The 20,476-nt window shown below is 43.6% G+C and overlaps 1 protein-coding gene across 5 annotated transcripts in view; it reads right to left on the bottom strand.

Moving 5' to 3' along the window:
• NSD2 (nuclear receptor binding SET domain protein 2) overlaps positions 1-20,476 on the bottom strand; it is a 189,292-nt gene that overhangs the window by 39,867 nt on the left and 128,949 nt on the right. For all 5 annotated transcript variants that reach the window (XM_075930890.2, XM_075930893.2, XM_075930891.2 and 2 more), the window contains 2 exons: positions 14,791-14,947; positions 1,089-1,294 (listed from right to left, as the gene is read on the bottom strand). In XM_075930890.2, coding sequence (XP_075787005.1) covers positions 1,089-1,294; positions 14,791-14,947 — 363 coding nt within the window. The remainder of the gene's footprint in view (positions 1-1,088; positions 1,295-14,790; positions 14,948-20,476) is intronic.

Here is a 20,476-nt window from a genome sequence, read left to right as displayed (position 1 = left end):
TAATATGATTAAAATAAAAATCAGAGTGTTTAGTGCATAGACTTTATGCTCGTAGGATGCTGCATATATTAGTTTCACGTATTTGTACCCCATGTTATAGAACAATATTACAAACTTGCATGATTAACCTCTATAATTGTGCAACTCAAACAGGAAAGAAGCATTAGTTAGAGTAAAGTTCTAGGGCTGCAGACAAAAAGGTCCACTGAAATTAAATGAGCTATTATGCGGCATAAAAGGACTCTCTCAATTAACCTCCCCACTCACATGAATTACAGGCTGAGACAGGAACTCTGGGGACCAAAGATAAAAATGCCCCAACCAGAAGAAACTTGTAGTGCTGCTTGAACTTTGATGGCCAAGAATTTCTAAGCACAAATGTGGAGTCTCCAGCTATTTAGCTTGGGTTAGCCCTGAAGGACATATAATATATATGCTTTATATCAGCTGGTATAATCTTTTGGAATCTGAGACTATTTCATTTGTGTGTGTGCATATCATCCCGTTTTAACCTTGTAAATAAACTCTCCTATTTTTTCCCCTATTTAATAAATCTGTAGTTAATTACAGGCTTGGCTACAGCATTTTCTTTTGAGTCCTAAAAGTACCGTTCACTCGGACTAAGTGACTAGGCCTTTGGAACTACAAGTAACATGAATACTGATGTGATTTTTGATATAAGCAAACATCTATCACAGGGGGTAGCCGAGTTAGTCTGTACAGGATAAACCTGAACAACAAATGGTCTGATAGCACTTGATGTGACTGGTTCTGGAGGAAGCATCACAAGTCGGAGGCGTCGTGACTCAAACCTGCATTTACAGTAGGCACTGTGCGCGGTCGTAAATGCGGGCTGAGGACGTAAGTCAGGGGTTTCTGGTCCCTTCCGCACTTACAAAAATGGTTGGGCGATCACATCTTGGGGGGGGGGGGGGGGGGGGGGAGCTTCCTGTAATAATACTAATTCAAGTGTTCTGAATAATTCTACTGTTGTACATTGTGACTTCAGATAGTACATGAGCTGTCACAGGCTTAGTGTCCTCTCGAAAGAAATAAAGCATGTAAACAATAAGATTTATTTTTTATACCAGTTTTGAAGACTTTTCCAATTCCTTTAATTCCTTGGTATCTACTTCCTCTGTCTCCTTCCATATATGGAAACACACGAGCTTGATGTGTCCAGTAATAATCTTTAGAACCAAAGAAAAACACCGGAAATTCTCCAATTTCATGCTTCATTTTCTGGATATTTGGAGGAACATTTTTTGGATGGCAAACTTCTGCAGGCCACCATCTATTACAGAAGTACAAAGAAACAAAGGACAGCATTTTAATCAAGCCTTCCTCCAATAAACAATTTAGCAACATAGTAGCTTAACACTAATCAATTATTAATCTACTGTAAGCAGGATGTCACTCAGAACAAGATCTAAGAGAGCAAGTCACTAGAAAATAAACAGTAGAGCAAATTTAAACGTAATAAAACAGGCTCTGATCTCTGTAAAATAGCAATTTAAATACAGCATCCAATCTATTTCCGAATTCCAATTAATGGTCTAGGTATCAATGGACAGAACCTTACTGATTTTGATGAAAGTCAAAAACCAGCAAGGAGAAATTGGGGCACACAAAGCAGCTCATATATCAATACCAAACCATCAGCCTTAATCAGGTCTTTATTTATCTATAGATCAAAGAACTGGCTGATAGTTTAATTAATACCTTCCAGCAGAACACGCTGCCCTTCAAACTCAACTCTGTTCATTGTTCCAATGAAGTTTAAAACGCTGACACCCTTCAAGACCTCTCTCCCAAACTGAAAACATATAATCTAGCCATCCCCAGATTATATGGTTTTAACAATACATATTTACATGTGTCTCAAATAGAAGGGGACATGAAAGCGGTACACAAGGAATTTGGGAGGGCAGAGAGGCTGCATACCTGTAACTGGAAACTCTTTGAGAAGTGTGGTCACTGTATGTATTCCACTGACAGTTACACACATGCACCATGAGTTCAGAATCAGATCTTTGATAGAGTCCGGTGGCCAATGCATGCTCTCGATCTGCCTTGCAGTTTTCAGAGGCAATTAAGGGCGGATTTGACTAACCGCACTCTTACCTCCTCCTCCACTGCAAATGAAACAGATCCGCAGCAAAAAGGAAGAAGGAAAATATTGTAATTCAGATAGAGACCACGCATCTTGAAGAACCTCCAGTGACAAGTAAGACACCTCCTCTTCTCCATGTGATGGTCCCTATAGTAGTCCACTGAGGGTGATGGACAAGCAGTGCCTAATTAGGAAAAAGGCATGAGGAAGATAACAGAATCATTGAATGAATAACAGCCATGCTGAATGAGGAAACCATCAGAAAGTCTTGCACTAACGCATAATAGGAAGAAAAGGTGTGTACCAAACGCCATGTGGCCTCCCTACATATGACAGCGAATGGCATGTCGTGAAGGATGGCAGTTATTGATGCTTGGACTTTTGTGGCGTGGGTTTGTAATTTAATAGGTAGAGAGAGTCCTGAAAATCAATATAGCATGATGCATCCCAAAATGCACTTAGAAATCCTCTGTTGGAGCTGGCCCGTCCCTTGATCTTTTGTGCTAAAGCAACAAAGAGTTACAGCTTCATCCTCAATCTTTAAAAAGCTAGGGATCTACAGACATTGAAGAGATAAAGGCACCATTCCTCCATTGAGGTGTGCAGTTTGAAAAGCAAGTAAGTGTGGGGGGTTTGAGGTTCAAGTGAGAAACAACTTCTGAAAGAAACTTGGGATGCAAGCACAGGGGAAAAAAACTTTTGCAGCAGCTATTCTTTGAGATATGTTGCTCATGTGCATAGCTATGTGCATGCCTACAGGCATAAATGTTGGGACATTTTTGCCTTAACAATATTTATGGGGACGACCATGGTGTCCCCTTGAGTGCTGAACCCATAAGATGGAATATTGGCGTTGTCATCCCTATATCCTCACAGTTCCTTCTTGACAGCAAGTCCAACAGAGGGGTACGAGGATAACTAATAGAATGGACACGAGCAACACATCTTGAAGAACTGTTACAAAAGGTAGATAATTGTTTTCTTTTGAGTGTTTGCTCATTTTGATTCCATTCTAGGTGACTCACAAGCAGTTCAATGAAGGTGGGCTCACAGTTGATAGTATTGTGGTTTGCAGTACTGTTTTACTAAACTCAGCATTGTCCTGGGTCTTCTGGTTAAGTGTCAAATGGAACATGGATGTATGGATGGACAGTCAGTTTGCCTCCGCACAGATGTCTTGGATAGGCACTCAAGCTACCAAATAGACGTGGTGTCTTGGTTGAGTGGGCAATGACCATTGCCAGAGGTGGCACTTGGGCCCAATCATTGCAACAGTGAATACAGCAGTGATCCAAGAAGAAATCCTTTGAGCAGACACTGGATGACCTTACATCCCACTGGCCACGAACAACTGTGTCAACTTATAGAATAGTCTGGTCCTTTCAATGTAGAAGGCTAGTGCCCTCCTAATGTCCAAGGTATGCAACCTACAATCCTCCTCAAACTTATGCAGCTTTGGGAAAAATAAGAGAGTTAAGTAAATAGGTTTCAAGGGCAATTTCATCAGGGCAAGGCTGAGGTTTCATTGGGGGGCCATGGGGAGAACAGGAAGATATGTTTGTATAAGGTCCTTCCAGAAACTTGCAGTCAATGAGTAAAAACAGAGTGCCCCTCCACAGGGAGGTGGGACAGCACTAAAAGCCACTATGTGTACCCTAATGGAGTTGAGTGAGAGTGTCCCAATGCCTTCAGAGACAGGAGATTGTCCGAAAGGAGGAGAATGCCCATAGCCTCAGGAGCAAGGCCCTTCTGTTGTGATCAGGAAGCAAAATGTTTCTACTTGGCTTGGTAGGACTACCCTGTGGATCCTTTCCTACTATTTGACAGGAAACCTTGTGCTGCCAATAAAAATTCATCCCAGCAACAATGCCCAGCCAAAAACCAGTCTTTCATGTGACACATTCGTAGATTGGGATGTCTTTGAATCTGCACTTGCACTGTATAAGCATTTCAGGGATCATCAGTAGTGAAGGAAGAAGTGCAGAGATTAGGGCTGAGATACCAGGGATAGTGGATTGGGGTGCAGGGTTGGGGAGGGGGTTGTAACCTGGGGCAGGAGTGCAGGAGGGTTCCAGGGATTTGGGCTGTGACCAGGGATAGAGGTTTGGGGTATAGGGTCTGGGAGAGAGTTGTGATCTAAGGAAGGGATGCAGTGTCTGGAAAGATGTATGGGGGCTGCAGCAGGAGTGCAGAAGAGTTGCATTAGATGGGGTAGGGGAAGTAGAGGGTTGAGGGAGGGAGGGGCTGGGGTGCCCAAGGCAGGCTCTGGCTGGGAGAAATTACCTGGGCATTTCCCAGCCAGCAACATCCGTGACCAAGGTCCCTGCCTTCCACGACCCGTATGTGTTCATATGCTCACAGCAGTTACAGGATCCAAGTTTGCTGCTGTGAGCCTGAGCGGAAGGGATTTCACATGCTGCCTGTCCTGCAAAAAGGCAGTTGCTATTAGTTGGAAACTAGCCAATGGGAGCTACTGGGGGTGGGAACTGTGTGAGAAGCCTCTTTCCCCTCCTCCGGGCTCTCAGCAAGAAAGAACATGGCTCTGCAGCCAGCTTTCCTGAATGCCAATGGGCAGGGAGCTGGCTGATGTAGGCTGAATCCAGTCCGCAGATCGTATTTTGCCCAGCCCTACTCTAGTCTTTAAAGGAGTGCAGGGAATCAGTAGTCTTATGATTAAAGAGGTGAGATTGATCAAAAGGGATGAAATTCATTCTTCAACTGTTTTCTGTCTCTTCCTTGCGAAACCAGGTTAATTCATCCAGGATTCCCTCCTCAAGACAATTCCCATGGTCATAGTGTGCAAGGCTGTGTCCACTGAATCTACCACAGACTGGAGCATCATTTTGGTAACCAGTTTACCTTCTTCAAAAATAACCCAGAAGTGGGCATAATACTGCCAGGGAATCTTGTTCACAAGGTCTGCTAACTGTCTAATTCAAAAAAAGTCATATTTTCCCAGCAATGCCGAATAACTAAAGATGCAAAACTGAAGACTGGCTGAAGAAAAGACCTTATGACATAGGAAGTCAAATCTCCTATCTTCCTTGTCTGTGCAACAATCTGAATAAACAAGGAATTGGGTGAGTGGTGAGAAAACAAACTAAGCACTCTTCACAGGAACATAATGTCTTTTTTTCCCCGCCCCTTCAGGACTGGTGTGCAAGTGGCTGGCGTATCCAGGCCTGCTGAAGAATGGCATCACTGATTGGTAGCACTGACCTAGCTGGTAATGATGAACAAAGAATGTCAAAATAATTGATGTTGGCTGTCCTGCACATCTCCTAGTGGAACGTGAAGGGTGTCGGCCGCCCTCTAACAATAGCTGGAACTGGCAATAGTTATCTGAGACATGGAGGAAGAAACTGACATTGCTACATCTGGAGATGACAAGAAGAAATGCTCTGATTTGGAGGCACCAAAGTTAGGCTTACTGATGCCTCCTCACAACCATTGTTCCGAACATCTAGTAGAAAAAGAATGCAGTGGAGAGATGTGGCGGCTCCTCTCAAGTGGATCCAGGAAGTTTCTGAAAGGGAATGCAGGGGCAAAAAGCCCCAATACAGCAAACCAGACAGACTGATAAGCTGCTGCAATGGACCCCCACAAAGCCAGGTACCAGGAGCTCCTGTGCTGAAGACAGGGAAGATATTGCCACCGAGTGTGAAACCTTTGGGTATTTTGCTAGTGGTACAGAAGAGACAAACCTTGTGTTCCATCTGAATCCTCCAACACCAAAAAAATCATGCTTGTTCAAACTATGATGCTATTGGAACCAAATGAGCCACAGAACAGCATTCAGGAACATGCCCCAAAGGCAGCAAGTCCAATTCAAAGGAGCAGGATCTTCTAAGGCAAATACATCAGGAGATGTGGAGATCTCTTCTCATCCAGGGCAAACAGTTAGGCTACATCTACACTGGCCCCTTCTTCGGAAGAGGCATGCTAATTTCTAACTTTGGAATAGGGAAATCCGCGGGGGATTTAAATATCCCCCCGCGGGATTTAAATAAACATGGCCGCCGCTTTTTTCCCGGCTTGGGGAAAAGCCAGGAAAGAGCGTCCAGACTGGCGCGAGCCTCCGGAATAAAGCCCTTTTCCGGAGGATCTCTTATTCCTACTTTCAAGAGATCCTCCAGAAAAGGGCTTTATTCCGGAGGATCGTGCCAGTCTGGACACTCTTTTCCGGCTTTTCCCCAAGCCAGAAAAAAAGCGGCGGCCATGTTTATTTAAATCCCGCGGGGGATATTTAAATCCCCCGCGGATTTCCCTATTCCAAAGTTAGAAATTAGCATGCCTCTTCCAAAGAAGGGGCCAGTGTAGACGTAGCCTTAATGAATGGAGCGCTGCCTCGAAACCAACAATTCCTGTGACTTTGGTGGTACCGATCCACCAGAGGCGGCACATATCTCAGTAGCTGGGATTTGTTAATCCAGTGTTCTATGTGACTTTTTGTTATGCTTGTGAGCCTGGGAACAGACTGTTTCCCCATAGCTGGGATTCATGGGGGATGGAAAGTCCTTCTTGAGCCTTAATGAAGATTTACTTCCATGCTTATAACATGCTTCCTTGCCTCATGGTTAATCCCCAGCAAGGGATCAGTAGCCTTGGTACTGGTAGAACCCAGGCTGAGATTCCATAGGAGGAGGGCAGGCTCCTTGACTGCTCAGGATGATATACGGTGGGGTTCTCCGGCCTGGAACCAACTGTGAGCAACTTCCATGATGTGCTTCTTGAGATTGAGAGACTGGACTTTTTAAGTATGAGGAAGATAGGTAGATATTGCATCTTGATGAGATGTGGATTTCCCCCAAGTAGTAAAGAATGCATTAATGCTCATCACTAATCAACAATGAATGAGAGCAGGAAGCACAGATCTCGAACCCTGACATCTTCAGCATAATCCAGTACCCAAGCATGGTGGGCAGGGGAGGCCAGAGGAGGACCAAAATGTGTCCCAAAGTCTTAAAATCTTACATACTACTAACATCACTACTACTAAAAAAACTATTACAAAAATATCAAAATACTGAACTATATACAAAACTAAAAAAAAAGTCTTTTCTCCTGTATTAAGAAAAGTGTATCACAAGACTACGGAACAGAAGATGATCCAAATTGGACGATGTGGCAACAAGAAGGAAAAGAGAGGTTACTCCACTTGTGCAGTAACTGATATTCTTCGATATGAGAGTCCCTGTGGTTACCTCGCTGTAGGTGTCTAGGCACCACAAGCTTATAATCGGAGCTTTTAAGCAGCGGTATTCCCCCTCCCCCCCCAAAATGCCAGTGCGCATGTGTGGGACCGCTCAAAACACAGCAAGTGTGCTGATGTGCATGCACTGTCAACCGTCCCCTCAGTTCCTTCTTTACCATGGAGAGGTGTTAAAGCTCCGAAACAGAGTGGAGGAAGGTGGGTTGTGGAGCGCTCACAGGGACACCCATCTCGAAAAACACCAGTGACTATACAAGGTGAGTAAGCTCTCTTTTCTTGAATGTCCTTGTGGGCGCCCCATTGTAGGTAACCGTAGAGTAGTGCCCATAGCCTTTAGCAAGGAGAAGCTTCAGACTTCACTGGCAGACTGCCGAGAGGATGGCCATCCCAAAGGTGGTACACTGTGAAGGGTAAGTTATCTACTGCATAATGTTTTGTAAAGGTATGCGTGGAAGCCCATGTTGCTGCCCTGCAAATGTCTCTGATGAGCTCATCATGTAAAAAGGCTGTTGATGTGGCCATCACACTCACGGATCATGCCTGCAAGGGTGCAGGTAATGTGACTTTGTTAATGTTATAGCACTCCTGAAGGCAAATCACAATCCATTTGGGAAGTCTCTGTTTAGATACTGTCATGTAGCATGTCCTTTTGACCACGGCCTCGCGCGTATTGCCCATACTGCCACACAAAAACCCCTCACAAGAAAAACACAGGCCACTGAGGCGGATCCAGAGACAGAGCTTGAATTCCCTCAGGTGCTCAGCACAGTTCTCAGTAAACAGAACTGAACTTGGCAAGCACCCTGGCCAGGAAGATAAGAGTAGGGAAAAAAGCACTAAAAACAGGACAAGATAGGAATAAGGGAAATGAGCTGTCATAATACACCAGTTAACAAGCATCTGGAACAGGGAAAGAAAAAACATAGCTAGCTTTCACATGTGCCAGTCATGTCTGCATAAGGCACTGACCACAATGCCTTGAGGCAGACATCATATCAAACAGGAAGGAACCCTAATATGGTACCAGATATCAAATCATAGTATTAACTAAAGCTGAACCCTAATATGGCACCGGATGTCAAAATTATAGTATAAAGCACCCTGAGCCCTAAGCTCGGGGAGGTTCCGTATAAAAAAATAGAAGGCACGTATCGTCCAGCCTGGCTGAGGGGTTGATCATCCAAGGCCGCCTTCCACCCACCAAATCACGAAAGGGTGTACGAATCCGGAGCATGCTACGTGTTATTTTGTGTCTGTGCATCGTAATTGTTACTGGGCTTGTAAGTATTGCTTAATATATTATTTGTCAGCTTAGCAATAGTTAGTTGTATTGTATTAACCATACTGTATAATGGTACCACACCTAGGTCTAAATAAGAACTAGAAGTAGAATAGAGGGGTTGTTAAGTGAATAGGCAAACTAATAACTAACTCTACTGGCTGTTCCAAGATAACCATAGAGGGACTCGCTGTAGGAGGAGTTTTTATTATTGTTGTATTAACTTTCTTTAATGTATGTTTTATTTGCATGCTATGTTGTCTTAAATCAGAGACAGTAATTTAATATAATCAGATTGTAGTCAATAAAGTTTGTAATTGGTTAAGTACATTTAAGTCTTGGGCTTTCCTCCTTCGCGGCCCCAGTCCCTTGCCACAAAAAGCCACCCCTAGACAATCTTTCAAACCTCTGGTTCGTCAGATACCACTTGTCCTTTACAGTAGTCTGCTATTGATACAAATAGGCTGTATGACTGTCTAAATTGTCTTGTTCTGTCCAGGTAAAAGGTGATAGCACATCCGAGAGTGGAACCTTGTTTCTGGCATCCAGATGAGGCTTCTGGTGGAAAACTAGCAAGTATATAGGCTCATTAATGTGGAAACACGAGACTACTTTTGGAAGGAATTTCAGATGTGGTCTTAGTACGACTTTGTTTTTACTGAATGTTGTAAATGGTGGATCGGCCATGAAGGTGGCTAGCTCACTGATCCTTATTGCTGTTCTAATTGCTATCAAGAATGGTACCTTCATGGAAATGTGTGCCAGGGAGCATGCTGGCATAGACTGAAATGGAGGACAAGTCAATGTGTTTAGGAATAAGTTGACATGGGACTATTGGCTTTATTGGAGGAAAAGTATTGTTAAGTCCTTTCATGAATTTCTTGGTGGTTGGCTGAGAAAAAAGAGTTCGCCCACTCACCATATCATGCTCACTTGGGAGAAATGTAAAGGTAAGTTTTTCTTGTGCTCTGTTTGCGATAGCTAGGAATTGTTTTTTGTTCTTCACCAACAGCTGAAAGGTTGCACTGTTAACCCTGAAGGAGCCATAGGTGAGATGAAGCTTGTGAGCCTCTGGATGCAGAGCTCAGCCCTGGTCGTAGTATACTATGTTTGGCCATGGAGGAAGGGGAATCGGAGGAGCAACTGACATCTGTGACAGGTAATGGAACCAGGTCTGTCTGGGCCATGCGAGAGCTATCATGAGCACCCTGGCCTGGTCATGTTTTATCTTGTGAATGACCTTCCCTAGGAAGGGAAGGGACAGAAAGGTATACAGTAAGCTGTGAGGCCAGTTGCTGATCATGGTGTCGCCTATGGATTTCTTGCCCAGGCATGTCCTGGAATACTACTTGAGACATTTGGAATTGAGTGATATTTGAATAAGTCTATTTCCACAAAATCCCACCTGTGGAAAACAGAATTCAGGACTTGAGGGTACAACTATCACTCATGCTTCTGGTGGAAACAATGACTCAGTTGGTCTGCTGCGACATTTTGTTTGCCTGGGAGATATACTGTGGATATGCTGATATGTCCATAATTAAATGGCTTCATTGCAAAGATGGTATGATCTGGCTTCTCTGTCGGTTCATGTAGAACATACAGGAGGTGTTGTCTGTGTATATTCTTACTGCCTTGCATTGAATTTGGGGGAAAAGTGCCTGCACACTCTTCTTACTGCTCGTAACTCAAGCACATAAGAGTGCAGGCTCGACTCTGTGGGAGACCATCTTCCTTGCACACTGCGTCCACTCATGTGTGCTCCCCATCCCTACAGTGAAGTGTAGGTCGTTATGTGGACAGGTGGGGTTGGCTGGTGGAAAGTAACCCCCAAGCAAAGGTTGCTTTGGTGTAGCCACCAAGTAAGGGATTCCCTGACCTTGTTTGTAGGGCTAAGCATCCTGTAATGAGTGCCTGTGAGGGAAGAAGCACATTTGTAGCCTCATTTGCAGAGTTCACGTGTAACCTTGTGTAAGGAACTATATTGCTGACGTGGCCAAGAAATTGCAGGAACTATCTGGCGGATACCATGGAGCTGTTTATGATTATTTTTATTAGGGTAGCTAGGGTGTGGAATATTGGCAGAGGTAGCTGGACCTGCACTCAATATACAGACCAATATACACTCCAACTCCTGAGATGGCATAAGATTTGACTTTTGCATATTTATTTTTAGTCCCAGCTTCGTAAAAGAGTTTGATTGTGGCCTCGGTGAACTGTTTGGCCTGCTGCTCTGTTGGAGCCACTATCAGGCAATCATCCAAGTAAGGGAAGATCACTATGCCTAATTTTCTTAGATGGGCCACTGCTACTGCCAGAATCTTGCAAAAGGCCCTAAGTGCTGCTGACAAACCATACACTAGTACTCATAATGTTGATCTTTTATCATGAGGAACTTTCTGTGAGATGGTCTTACTGCTATGTGAAAGTATGCATCCTGAAGAATGAGGAATGACATCCAGTTTCCTTTTCCTAATGCAGGATTTATCTTTGCCAGTATTACCATGGTGAATCATTGTTTTTTTTAAAGTATTTCTTCAGTCTGCACAGGTCTAATATGGGTCTACATCTGCCAGACTTTTTTGGAGTGAGGAAGTATCTAGAGTAGAACCTCTTTCCCCTGTGATGCTCTGAGACTATCTCTATTGCCCCCATCTGTAACAGCTTGTTTATCTCTTGTTGCAACAGGGACTTGTGAGATGGGTCCCTGAAGAAGGCTGGGGAAGGGGGCTGGGTTGAGGGAAATGTGAAGAATGGAAATGCTAGGCCTTTTGCTAAGCCCTCTAGAGCCCACTTGTCGGTTGTTATGCTGGACCAAGTGTAGAATGGTTACAGTCTGAATTTATAATGGTTGGCTGGTGGATACGATGTCGAGCCCTCGACCAACGGTTCAAAATGTTTGCCTATCATTGGAGGATTGGGGCATTGTTTGCTATTCTTGAGCCTGCCTGCGCTTCTGTTGCCTCTGCCAGCGTCTCAGCTCATAGCCCCTCTGAGGTAGGTAGAATATTGCTCAGCCACAGGGTGTATACATATGACTGGTATTCCCTCTTTTTTGGTTGAGGGAAGCACATCCCCAGCATTTTCAAAACTGTGCTTAAGTCTTTCAGGGAATGCAGGGATGTGTCTATGCTAGCAGAAAATAGTTTCTGACCTTCAAATGGAAGGTCCTCAACCGTGTTCTGTACCTCTCTAGGGAACCCAGAAAGGTGCAGCCAGGAGATACAGCACATCACTACCAATGTGGCGAAGGATCTGGAAGCCATGTTGGCAGTACCAAAGGATGCCTGGAGTGCCATCTATGCTATGAGGATGCCATAGTGGTAGCATCTGAGCCTTTATGATATACTCCAGAGATCCCAGCCCTGCCAAGATTATGGGAGTGGGATGGGAGGGAGGCATGGGAAAGGCTGCCAAATTTGGTTCTGCACCAGCTATTACTGCTGCGGTTTGGGAAGTGAATGGCATGGTGACAGAGGTATGTCCTAGTCATCCTCACTATCACTGGAGAAGCAAGGAATCAAGCTTGCCAGCATCACCAATCTACTTGGTCCTGCTGATGAAGGAGTAGCATCGGTACCAAATAGCGGAGTGCCTGGTACTGATGCAACTGCTAACTCCTGTTGTGTGGTTAGTGGTCTAGGAGGCAGTAAAGCTGGTACCGTCGGTGCGGAGGCCTGTAACCACTGCAGCAGCGGCTCGTCGTGTGCCTTGGATGTTGACGGTGCCGGGGAGCCCTTGGTATGTACGGTTGGTACCAATTTTGTGGGTGCCTGCATGGCCGGTTCTGGTCACCCTTTAGCCAGAGTCCGTGATAGCGGTTTGAGAACCCATTTTGTCTGTACCAGAGCCTTCGGTACCACCAGTACAGAAGATCTTCGTTTTCAGCACCGAGATAACAGGGCTTATGTCCGTGGAGGTTTGTCCATACCGAACTTCCCCGGTACCTGCACTTATCCTGAAGCTGTTGCCCTGGGTGAAGGGGGTTTGTGCTGAGGGGATGCTTTCTTTCGTGGTCTATCACTGGATGGCAATGAATGCTTCCTTTTCATCGTTTTCTTTGCAGGCTCGTCTCCCTGATCCAAGACTACCATCGGTGAGGTACGGGGCGATGATGCAGTCGAAGCCAGTTCCAAGGCAGGTTTCTTTACTGTCTCCATGGTGAGGAGCTTCAACGGGAGTTCCCTCACTTTCAACAACTTAGCCAACATTTTCTTACAATGGTGGCAGTTTTGAGGGCAAATGATCCTGGCCCAGGCACCAAATACACTGGGCGTGTCTATCTGAAATCTTGGTGAGTCTGGCATGCCTATGCTAACACTATAATAACTAGAGAGAAAAAACCCTTCATTTTTTTTTCTTTTTTAAACTAACACTAACATGGAGGGGTGGGCCTGTGAATAAATTACTTGAATACCAAACGCTATTAAATACTAACAAATAAAACAACTAACTAAATTCTAGCACAAAGAAGAAACTGAGGGGATGGTTGACGGCACATTAGCATCAGCACACTCACTGCGTCATACGCAGTCCCAGGCATGTGAACCGGCACCCAGGGGGAATACTGCTACTAAAAAGTTCCAATTATAAGCACAGAGGCACCTAAAGACCTATAGGCGTGGCACCCATAGGGACACTACTCACAGAAGAACTGCAGGCCTAGTCAAGACACCTGCTTTTTTTTTTGACTCTGTCAAAACCAAGAGGCAGTGCAAGGAACAATATTACTTTCAAAGCTCAATGTGCATGCATATAACCCTCAATGGAATACAATAGGGACCATCAAAGATGAGAGGGATACAAGGAACTTTATATTCTAGAAACATCTAAGATTAAGTAAGGAGCTGTTACAAGAAAAAGGGGGCACACAAAGCTCCTAACATGGAGGGAATGGGGATCCCTGGGAAGGGAGAGGGGCATATGGAACCTATGCAGGGGAAAGGTAGGGGGGAGTGGAAAATGGATCAAAATAGTATGGCGTAAACAGCCCCTGGCAAGGGAAGTGGAGGGGATTTAGGGGCACACTGTGCCTCTGGTTGCAGGGAGTCCCTGAAATAGAAGAACATAAGAACGGCTGTACTGGGTCAAACCAAAGGGCCATCTAGCCCAAGAGCCTGTCTGCCGACAGTGGCCAACACCTGGTGCCCCAGAGAGGGTGGACCGAAGACAATGATCAAGCGATTTGTCTCCTGCCATCCTTCTCCAGCCTCTGACAAACAGAGGCCAGGGACACCATTTCTATCCCCTGGCTAATAGCCTTTTATGAACCTAACCTCCATGAAATTATCTAGCTTCTCTTTAAACTCTGTTATAGTTCTAGCCTTCACAGCCTGCCCTGGCAAGGAGTTCCACAGGTTGACTACACACTGTGTGAAGAAGAACTTTCTTTTATTAGTTTTAAACCTGCTACCCATTAATTTCATTTGGTGTCCTCTAGTTCTTTTATTATGGGAACTAATAAATAACTTTTCTTTATTCACCCTCTCCACACCACTCATGATTTTATATACCTCTATCATATCCCCCCTCAGTCTCCTCTATTCTAAACTGAAAAGTGCCAGTCGCTTTAACCTCTCTTCATATGGGACCCGTTCCAAACCCCTAATCATTTTAGTTGCCCTTTTCTGAACCCTGTCCAAGGCCAAAATATCTTTTTTGAGGTGAGGAGACCACATCTGTACACTATGTATGTATGGTGGGCATACCATTGTTTTATACAGGGGCAGTAAGATATTCTGGGTCTTATTTTCTATCCCTTTCTTAATAATTCCTAGCATCCTATTTGCCTTTTTGACCGCCACTGCACGCTGTGTGGAAGTTTTCAGGGAACTATCCACGATAACTCCAAGATCTCTTTCCTGATTTGTCATAGCCAAATTAGCTCCCATCATACTGTACGTATAGTTGGGGTTATTTTTCCCAATTTGCATTACTTTACACTTATCCATATTAAATTTAATTTGCCATTTTGTTGGATGACGATGGAGGGGAAGAGGCATACACAGGGAGTTTGTGAGGGGAAAAAAGAAAAGGCGCCTTTGCTTCATGCAATATTCCTGTCATTCAGTAGCAGCAAAGCATGGAATCTACGAGTGTAATAGATTTCCATGTACAAAACTTGTTTTCAAGTTAGTTTCAGTAAGTATATATGAAAAGAAAAAAATGTAAATCCATTCACCAGACCTGTAATTTCCCAGTTTGACCCAAATGATATCCTGGAAGCGGAGTTTCTTTCCTGCCCTACAGTCATTGCAATACCAGCTACCATCTGGCATTTCAATATTTAAACAGTCTGGGTGAAATGCTGCAGGACATGACTCACAGCACAACAGACTTCCTCCTATAAAAAGAAAAAAGAAAAAGTTTATATTTCATGAGGAAAAAAGTTTAGCAAGTCAATCTAGTCTTAAATCATAGCAGCACATAACTGGATACTACATTTGAAAAAACTACTCAGAACATATTGATCTACTACAAATGGATATCACTAATTCACATGAAAAAGCCACTAAAAATCTTATTAATTTGGATGACCGGAAGACTTGGATTATTAAATTATACAAACTAGCAATATGCTGGGTTGTTTAGTTGTATTTTGCTGTGACACACTGAGTTTTCCAGATCTGAAGACAACCTTTATGTAAGTTTGAAAGCTCGGCTCTCACACCAACAGACGTTGGTCCAGTTTGAAAAAAAAAAAAATTACCTCACTGACCTGGTCTTACAAGTAGCACATGTATCAACAAAAAAAATTAGGATAATGAACCACAAATTTGTTTTAGAAACAGTATATTAATTTATGACAATGCTTAACATTATATAATTTTTTTAAAAGAATATTTACAGAATTTTTCCAATTAAAAATTTATTGAGCAGAGAGGTGCTACTACCAGTTTATATATATGATTCTCAGGACTTCTCCCCTCTAATATTAGCCATAGTGATATAAAAGCTTCAGAAGGGTAGTCAAGTTAGTCTAACAGGAAAAACTTAAAAAACAAATAGATGAGTAGCAACTTAAAGACTAAGAAAACACAATTCACTTCTTCAGATGACTGGAGTATTAGAAGTCAAGATCCAAGAATAAATAAGGAAAGAGAGGACAGGGAAAAGAGAGGAAAAAAGGAGGGGGAAAGAGAAAAAGAGAGACAGACAGTGAGTAGATGGTTCAAATAATTACAAGAGGCTGATAAGAACGTTTAGCACCTCCATTATTGGGTTGGTTGGTTAAATCATTAAGACGTGGAAGGTAGTGTGCTAGCCAGCCAATGTCCCTGTTCATATCATATGCATAAGAATTAAACTTGTAAATGAAGTTAAGTTACAATCCTTCTCTGTGTATCTGACTTGTGGAATTGGTCTGAAACAATAAGGTGATGTGGAGATCCATTAATGAGCATCCAAGAAGATTAAAGTGTTCTCCAACAGGTTTTTGTGTATTGCCTTTGTGGATATCTGATTTGTGTACATTAATTCTTTCCTGTAGAGATGGTCCAGTTTGGCCAATATATATGGCAGTGCGGCATTGTTGGCATTTGATGGCATAGATCACATTAGTAGATGTGCAGTTAAATGAGCCTCTGATTTGGTGGCTGATGTGGTTGGGTTCAGTGATGAAATCACTAGTATAGATGTATGGACAGAATTGGCACTGGGGCTGATTGCAGGTATGGGTTCCTGGATGATTATGATGGAATTGTGTTGCGAGGTTACTGGAAAGAATTTGTTAGAGGTTAGGTGGTTGTCTATAGGCGAGGATTGGCCTTTCCCCCAAGACCTCTGAGAGTGAAGGGACATTTTCCAGGATAAGTTGTAGATTGTTGATAATGTATTGGAGGGGTTTAAGTTGTGGACTGTAGGTGATGACAAGTGGAATTCTGTTGTTTTCTCTTTTGGGCCTGTCTTGAAGTAGTTCATGTCTGGATACTTTTTTGGCTGTTTTTTCACTTCTCTGGTAAGTGTAGCGTTTGGTAGGTTTCTGGTGTAGGGTGGTGGAAATGTATCCATCATTTAATTGTACTGTAGTGCCAAGGAAGTGGATCCCTCATGTAGACTGATCCAGGCTGAGGTTAATGGTAGGATGGAATTTGATGAAATCCCTGTGAAATTCTTCTCTCCCCCCACATCCTCACTTCCCTTATTTATTCTTGGATCTGGGATTCTAACACTGCAGTCATCTGAAGAAGTGAGTTGTGCCCATGAAAGCTCATGATACCACCTATATCAGGCATGTCCAAAGTCCGGCCCGCGGGCCAATTGCGGCCCGTGTTCCGGTTTAAGACGGCCCCCCGGGTAATTTGGCAATATCTATCTTTTATGGCCATATGTATTGAGATGAATACATTGTAAAATCTCAGTTAGTCAGTTGGTCTAAATCAGTTATAAATATATTTGGACACAACATGTATACTTGGTGTTATGTTCCTGTTCATATTTTTTGAACTTAAAAGTTGACAGACAACTTTATTACCAATAATATGTAATGTACTTTACAATGTTCCTGACATATATTTCAGCTTCCTGGATTTTTTTTTCATCTGGCCTTCAGATATGAAAGGCAGAGTGATTTAACACCTGTTTAGATTTGTCATCCATGTGACGAAATGAAAAGTATGCCGTTTACAATAAACTTTGCATAAAATAGTTAATTTGCATTTAATTTTAATGGTTCAAAGAATGTCAGGCAAATGGTCGGCCCTCACGCATGTTCACTTCATCAAATCTGGCCCTCTTTGAAAAAAGTTTGGACACCCCTGACCTATATGTTTTCTTAGTCTTTAAGGTGGTACTAGTCTATTTGTTGTTTTTTAAGTTTTTCATAGTGATATAGTTACATGTTTTGTACAAAATACAACGTATGAGTTTTGATCTGTTGAACTTTAATATCCTGTTGGATTGTATGTGTTATCATTGTATGCATAGTTTCCTATGAACGTGTATTACTGAAATACATCCCAACCAGCCTTTCAGGTACAACAACAGAAAAGACAGAGTTGATAACCTGATAAGGGGAATACACACAGAGAACTGTATATAATGGAGGTCTCTCAGAGAGAGCATGTAGATAATGGAGACTGCGTCACAGAAAAAGACGTTTCCAGCAAACTGGAGGGTAAATGACAGCATCATTCATCCTCTCTCTCTCTCCACACCCAACTCAACACCCAGAAACTCCTGTAAAAGGACAAAGACCAAATTCAGGAGGTGGTCTCAGACTGGAAAGGAACATCCCAGCTTATGCTTAAAGAACTATACCATCAGGGTGAGACACTGCTGAATTTAAATCATGTCTACTTCTCAGTGATTTTACTTTGATTTCTTAGGTGACTAATTTTGATCTGTATACCTAAAATCACTTAATCTTCCTGTATAGGTTACAACTCTCTCAACTGGGACACACTGGTCTGTCTGTTCCAGGATCAGAGAATCCTGGCATGTTGCAAGGCAGGGGTTGGAGGTGGGAGATGAGGAGAGAAAAGTCCAACACGTGGCTCAGCTGGGCTTCTGGGGGTGGGGGCAAATGAGAGTCGGCAAATCTGGTGGGGTGGCGGGGGAGGCCACAGCAGCAGGGGGCCCCAGAAATGACCTCCCCTGGTTCAGCAAAATCCCTCATCCAGGACCAGTCAGGTCTCAAGTGTGCCAGACCAGGGAGATCCAACTGTAGTTAATAAATCTGTTTTACAAAAAAAAAAAAGGGGGGGGGGGGAGGGAGGCCTTCGGAAAACTACTCAGGAACAAGAGTTAGTGAATATCCCTGTCACACTGAACGAGGAGCAAACTGGGTAATCAGCTTACACTGGTCAGACTTCTGACCATGGGAAGATGAGAAGGTTACACACCTTGTGCAGTAACGGAGGTTCTTCAAGATGGCTGTCCCTGTGGGTGCTCCACCTTAGGTGTTTGAGCACTGCTGCGTGCCTCAGAGATCTGTTTGTCTTTTGGAACGGTTTAGTTCTGTTCAAGTAAAAGGCAATCACCCGACGGGTGTTGAGAGTGTGCAGACCGCTTCCTTCGCATCAGCAAGAAGACAGGTACATTTATGGGCTTGTTACAGTGGAAGGGGGTCAGAATCTTCAGGAGGAACTTCAAATGAGGACAGAGAACTTTCTTGTTTTTATGGAATATCATGGAGGGAGGGTCTTCCATGAGTGCACCAATCTCACTAACTCTTCCAACAGATGTAAGCGCTACCAGCTAGGCCACCTTCATAGATAGGTGGAGCATGGACACTTTACCATAGGCTTGAATAGTTCAGAAGTGAGAGCCTGCGGAACCAAGTTAAGGTTCCATGCCGGAGTAGGAGGCCTGTTAGGTGGGTAACTATTCCGTATACCCCTTAAAGCGTTTGGTCATTGGAATGGTGAAAACTGGTTTATTATCTATAGGTTGGTGAAGAGCTATTATAGCTGCTATTATAGATAGACCTTCAGAGAGCTGAGCAACAGGCATGAGTCTTTCAACTCTAGGATGTATTGTAGAATGTCCATCAGTGAAACTGTGGTTGGTTCCAACTTTCTTTGCTCTGTTCATCGTGAGAACCTCTGCCATTCGTAAAGGTAAGATTTTCTTGACGATGTTCTACAAGGCTACGTCTACACTGGCCCCTTTTCCGGAAGGGGCATGTTAATTTCAGCTATCGTAATAGGGAAATCCCCGGGAGATTTAAATATCCCCCGCGGCATTTAAATAAAAATGTCCGCCGCTTTTTTCCGGCTTTAAAAGTTCAGTAAGATCTGTTTGACTTCTTCAGAGCATGTTGCTTCTGAGGTAAGCCACTGAGGAACCACGCACGGAAGTGGAGTGCCTATATGTTGTTGGTGGTGAAGATGCCCGTGTTCCTGTATCAGGAGATGAGGAAGAAGTGGGAAACGCCATGGTTGTCTCATTGACATTTGAAGCAGGAAAGTATATCAAGTCTACCTCGGCCACTCTGGGGTGATAAGGATTACCGTGGCTGTCCCCGATCTGATTATGTTGACCGCTTGGTAGATGGGTGGGATGGGAAGGTAGGATTAGGATGGGATTAAGAAGAGATGCAATACACTGTATTGCAAACATGTCTCCCAGAGAACGTGTGCCAATGCCTGCACATGAACTGTACTGTGGACACGTCTTGTTGGCATTTGTGGCCAGACAGCCCGCCTCCATCACATCCATCTTATTTGCCTTCCTAAAGCATACAGGGCAGAGAAGGAGCAATAAAATCAGCATAGTCTATGCTGGCTCATCTGATCCTGAGAAGCTGAAACATAGATATGAGGAGAGATCAGGATATGCGAGACTGCCACCGGCTGGCACCTATGTTGATTCGAACACACACACAGTCCCTGGAAGAGGAATTTCCCACTGAGAAAAGAATCCCCAGTAATTCCAATTTAGTTATCTCTCTTACAAGTGTAAATTAAGTTCACAACTCCCTTGTAAGAACTGGTCTCACAAAAGACAGACCAGCCCCATTTGGCATGACAGATAAGAAAGAGAAATACGTGACCCCATGAGTATAAAAGATGGGCCCAGCACACACTCACTTGGAGTGTCATTCTACCCTCTACCTGCTGGTCGGGTTAGGTGTTTGACCTCCCGAGGTTCTATGGGGACGCCCACCTCGTATTTTCGTCTTTCCTAGGAATTGAGGGACCGGCCCTGGCCTGACATGCTGGAGTCGAGAGGCACAGAAGGGGGTAAAAATGGTACCTGGATGTGGTCCTCTGTCTTAAGTGTACACATAGAAAGAGTAAGCTGTTACTTGGTACCATTATTTCTATTTTTCTATCTTTATCTTCTTTGTAACCATTTTTAAGATCTATATTTTGCTAGTAGTTAAGAAATAGAACAATAGCCATTGCAACCATATTATTTATAAGCTTCC

The sequence above is a fragment of the Pelodiscus sinensis genome, chromosome 4 (genome assembly GCF_052426305.1).
Source record: "Pelodiscus sinensis isolate ZL-2025 chromosome 4, ASM5242630v1, whole genome shotgun sequence".
In the NCBI taxonomy this organism is placed as follows: Eukaryota; Metazoa; Chordata; order Testudines; family Trionychidae; genus Pelodiscus; species Pelodiscus sinensis.
Note: the sequence above shows the minus strand (reverse complement) of the source record. Positions and strands in the feature narration are given on the sequence as shown.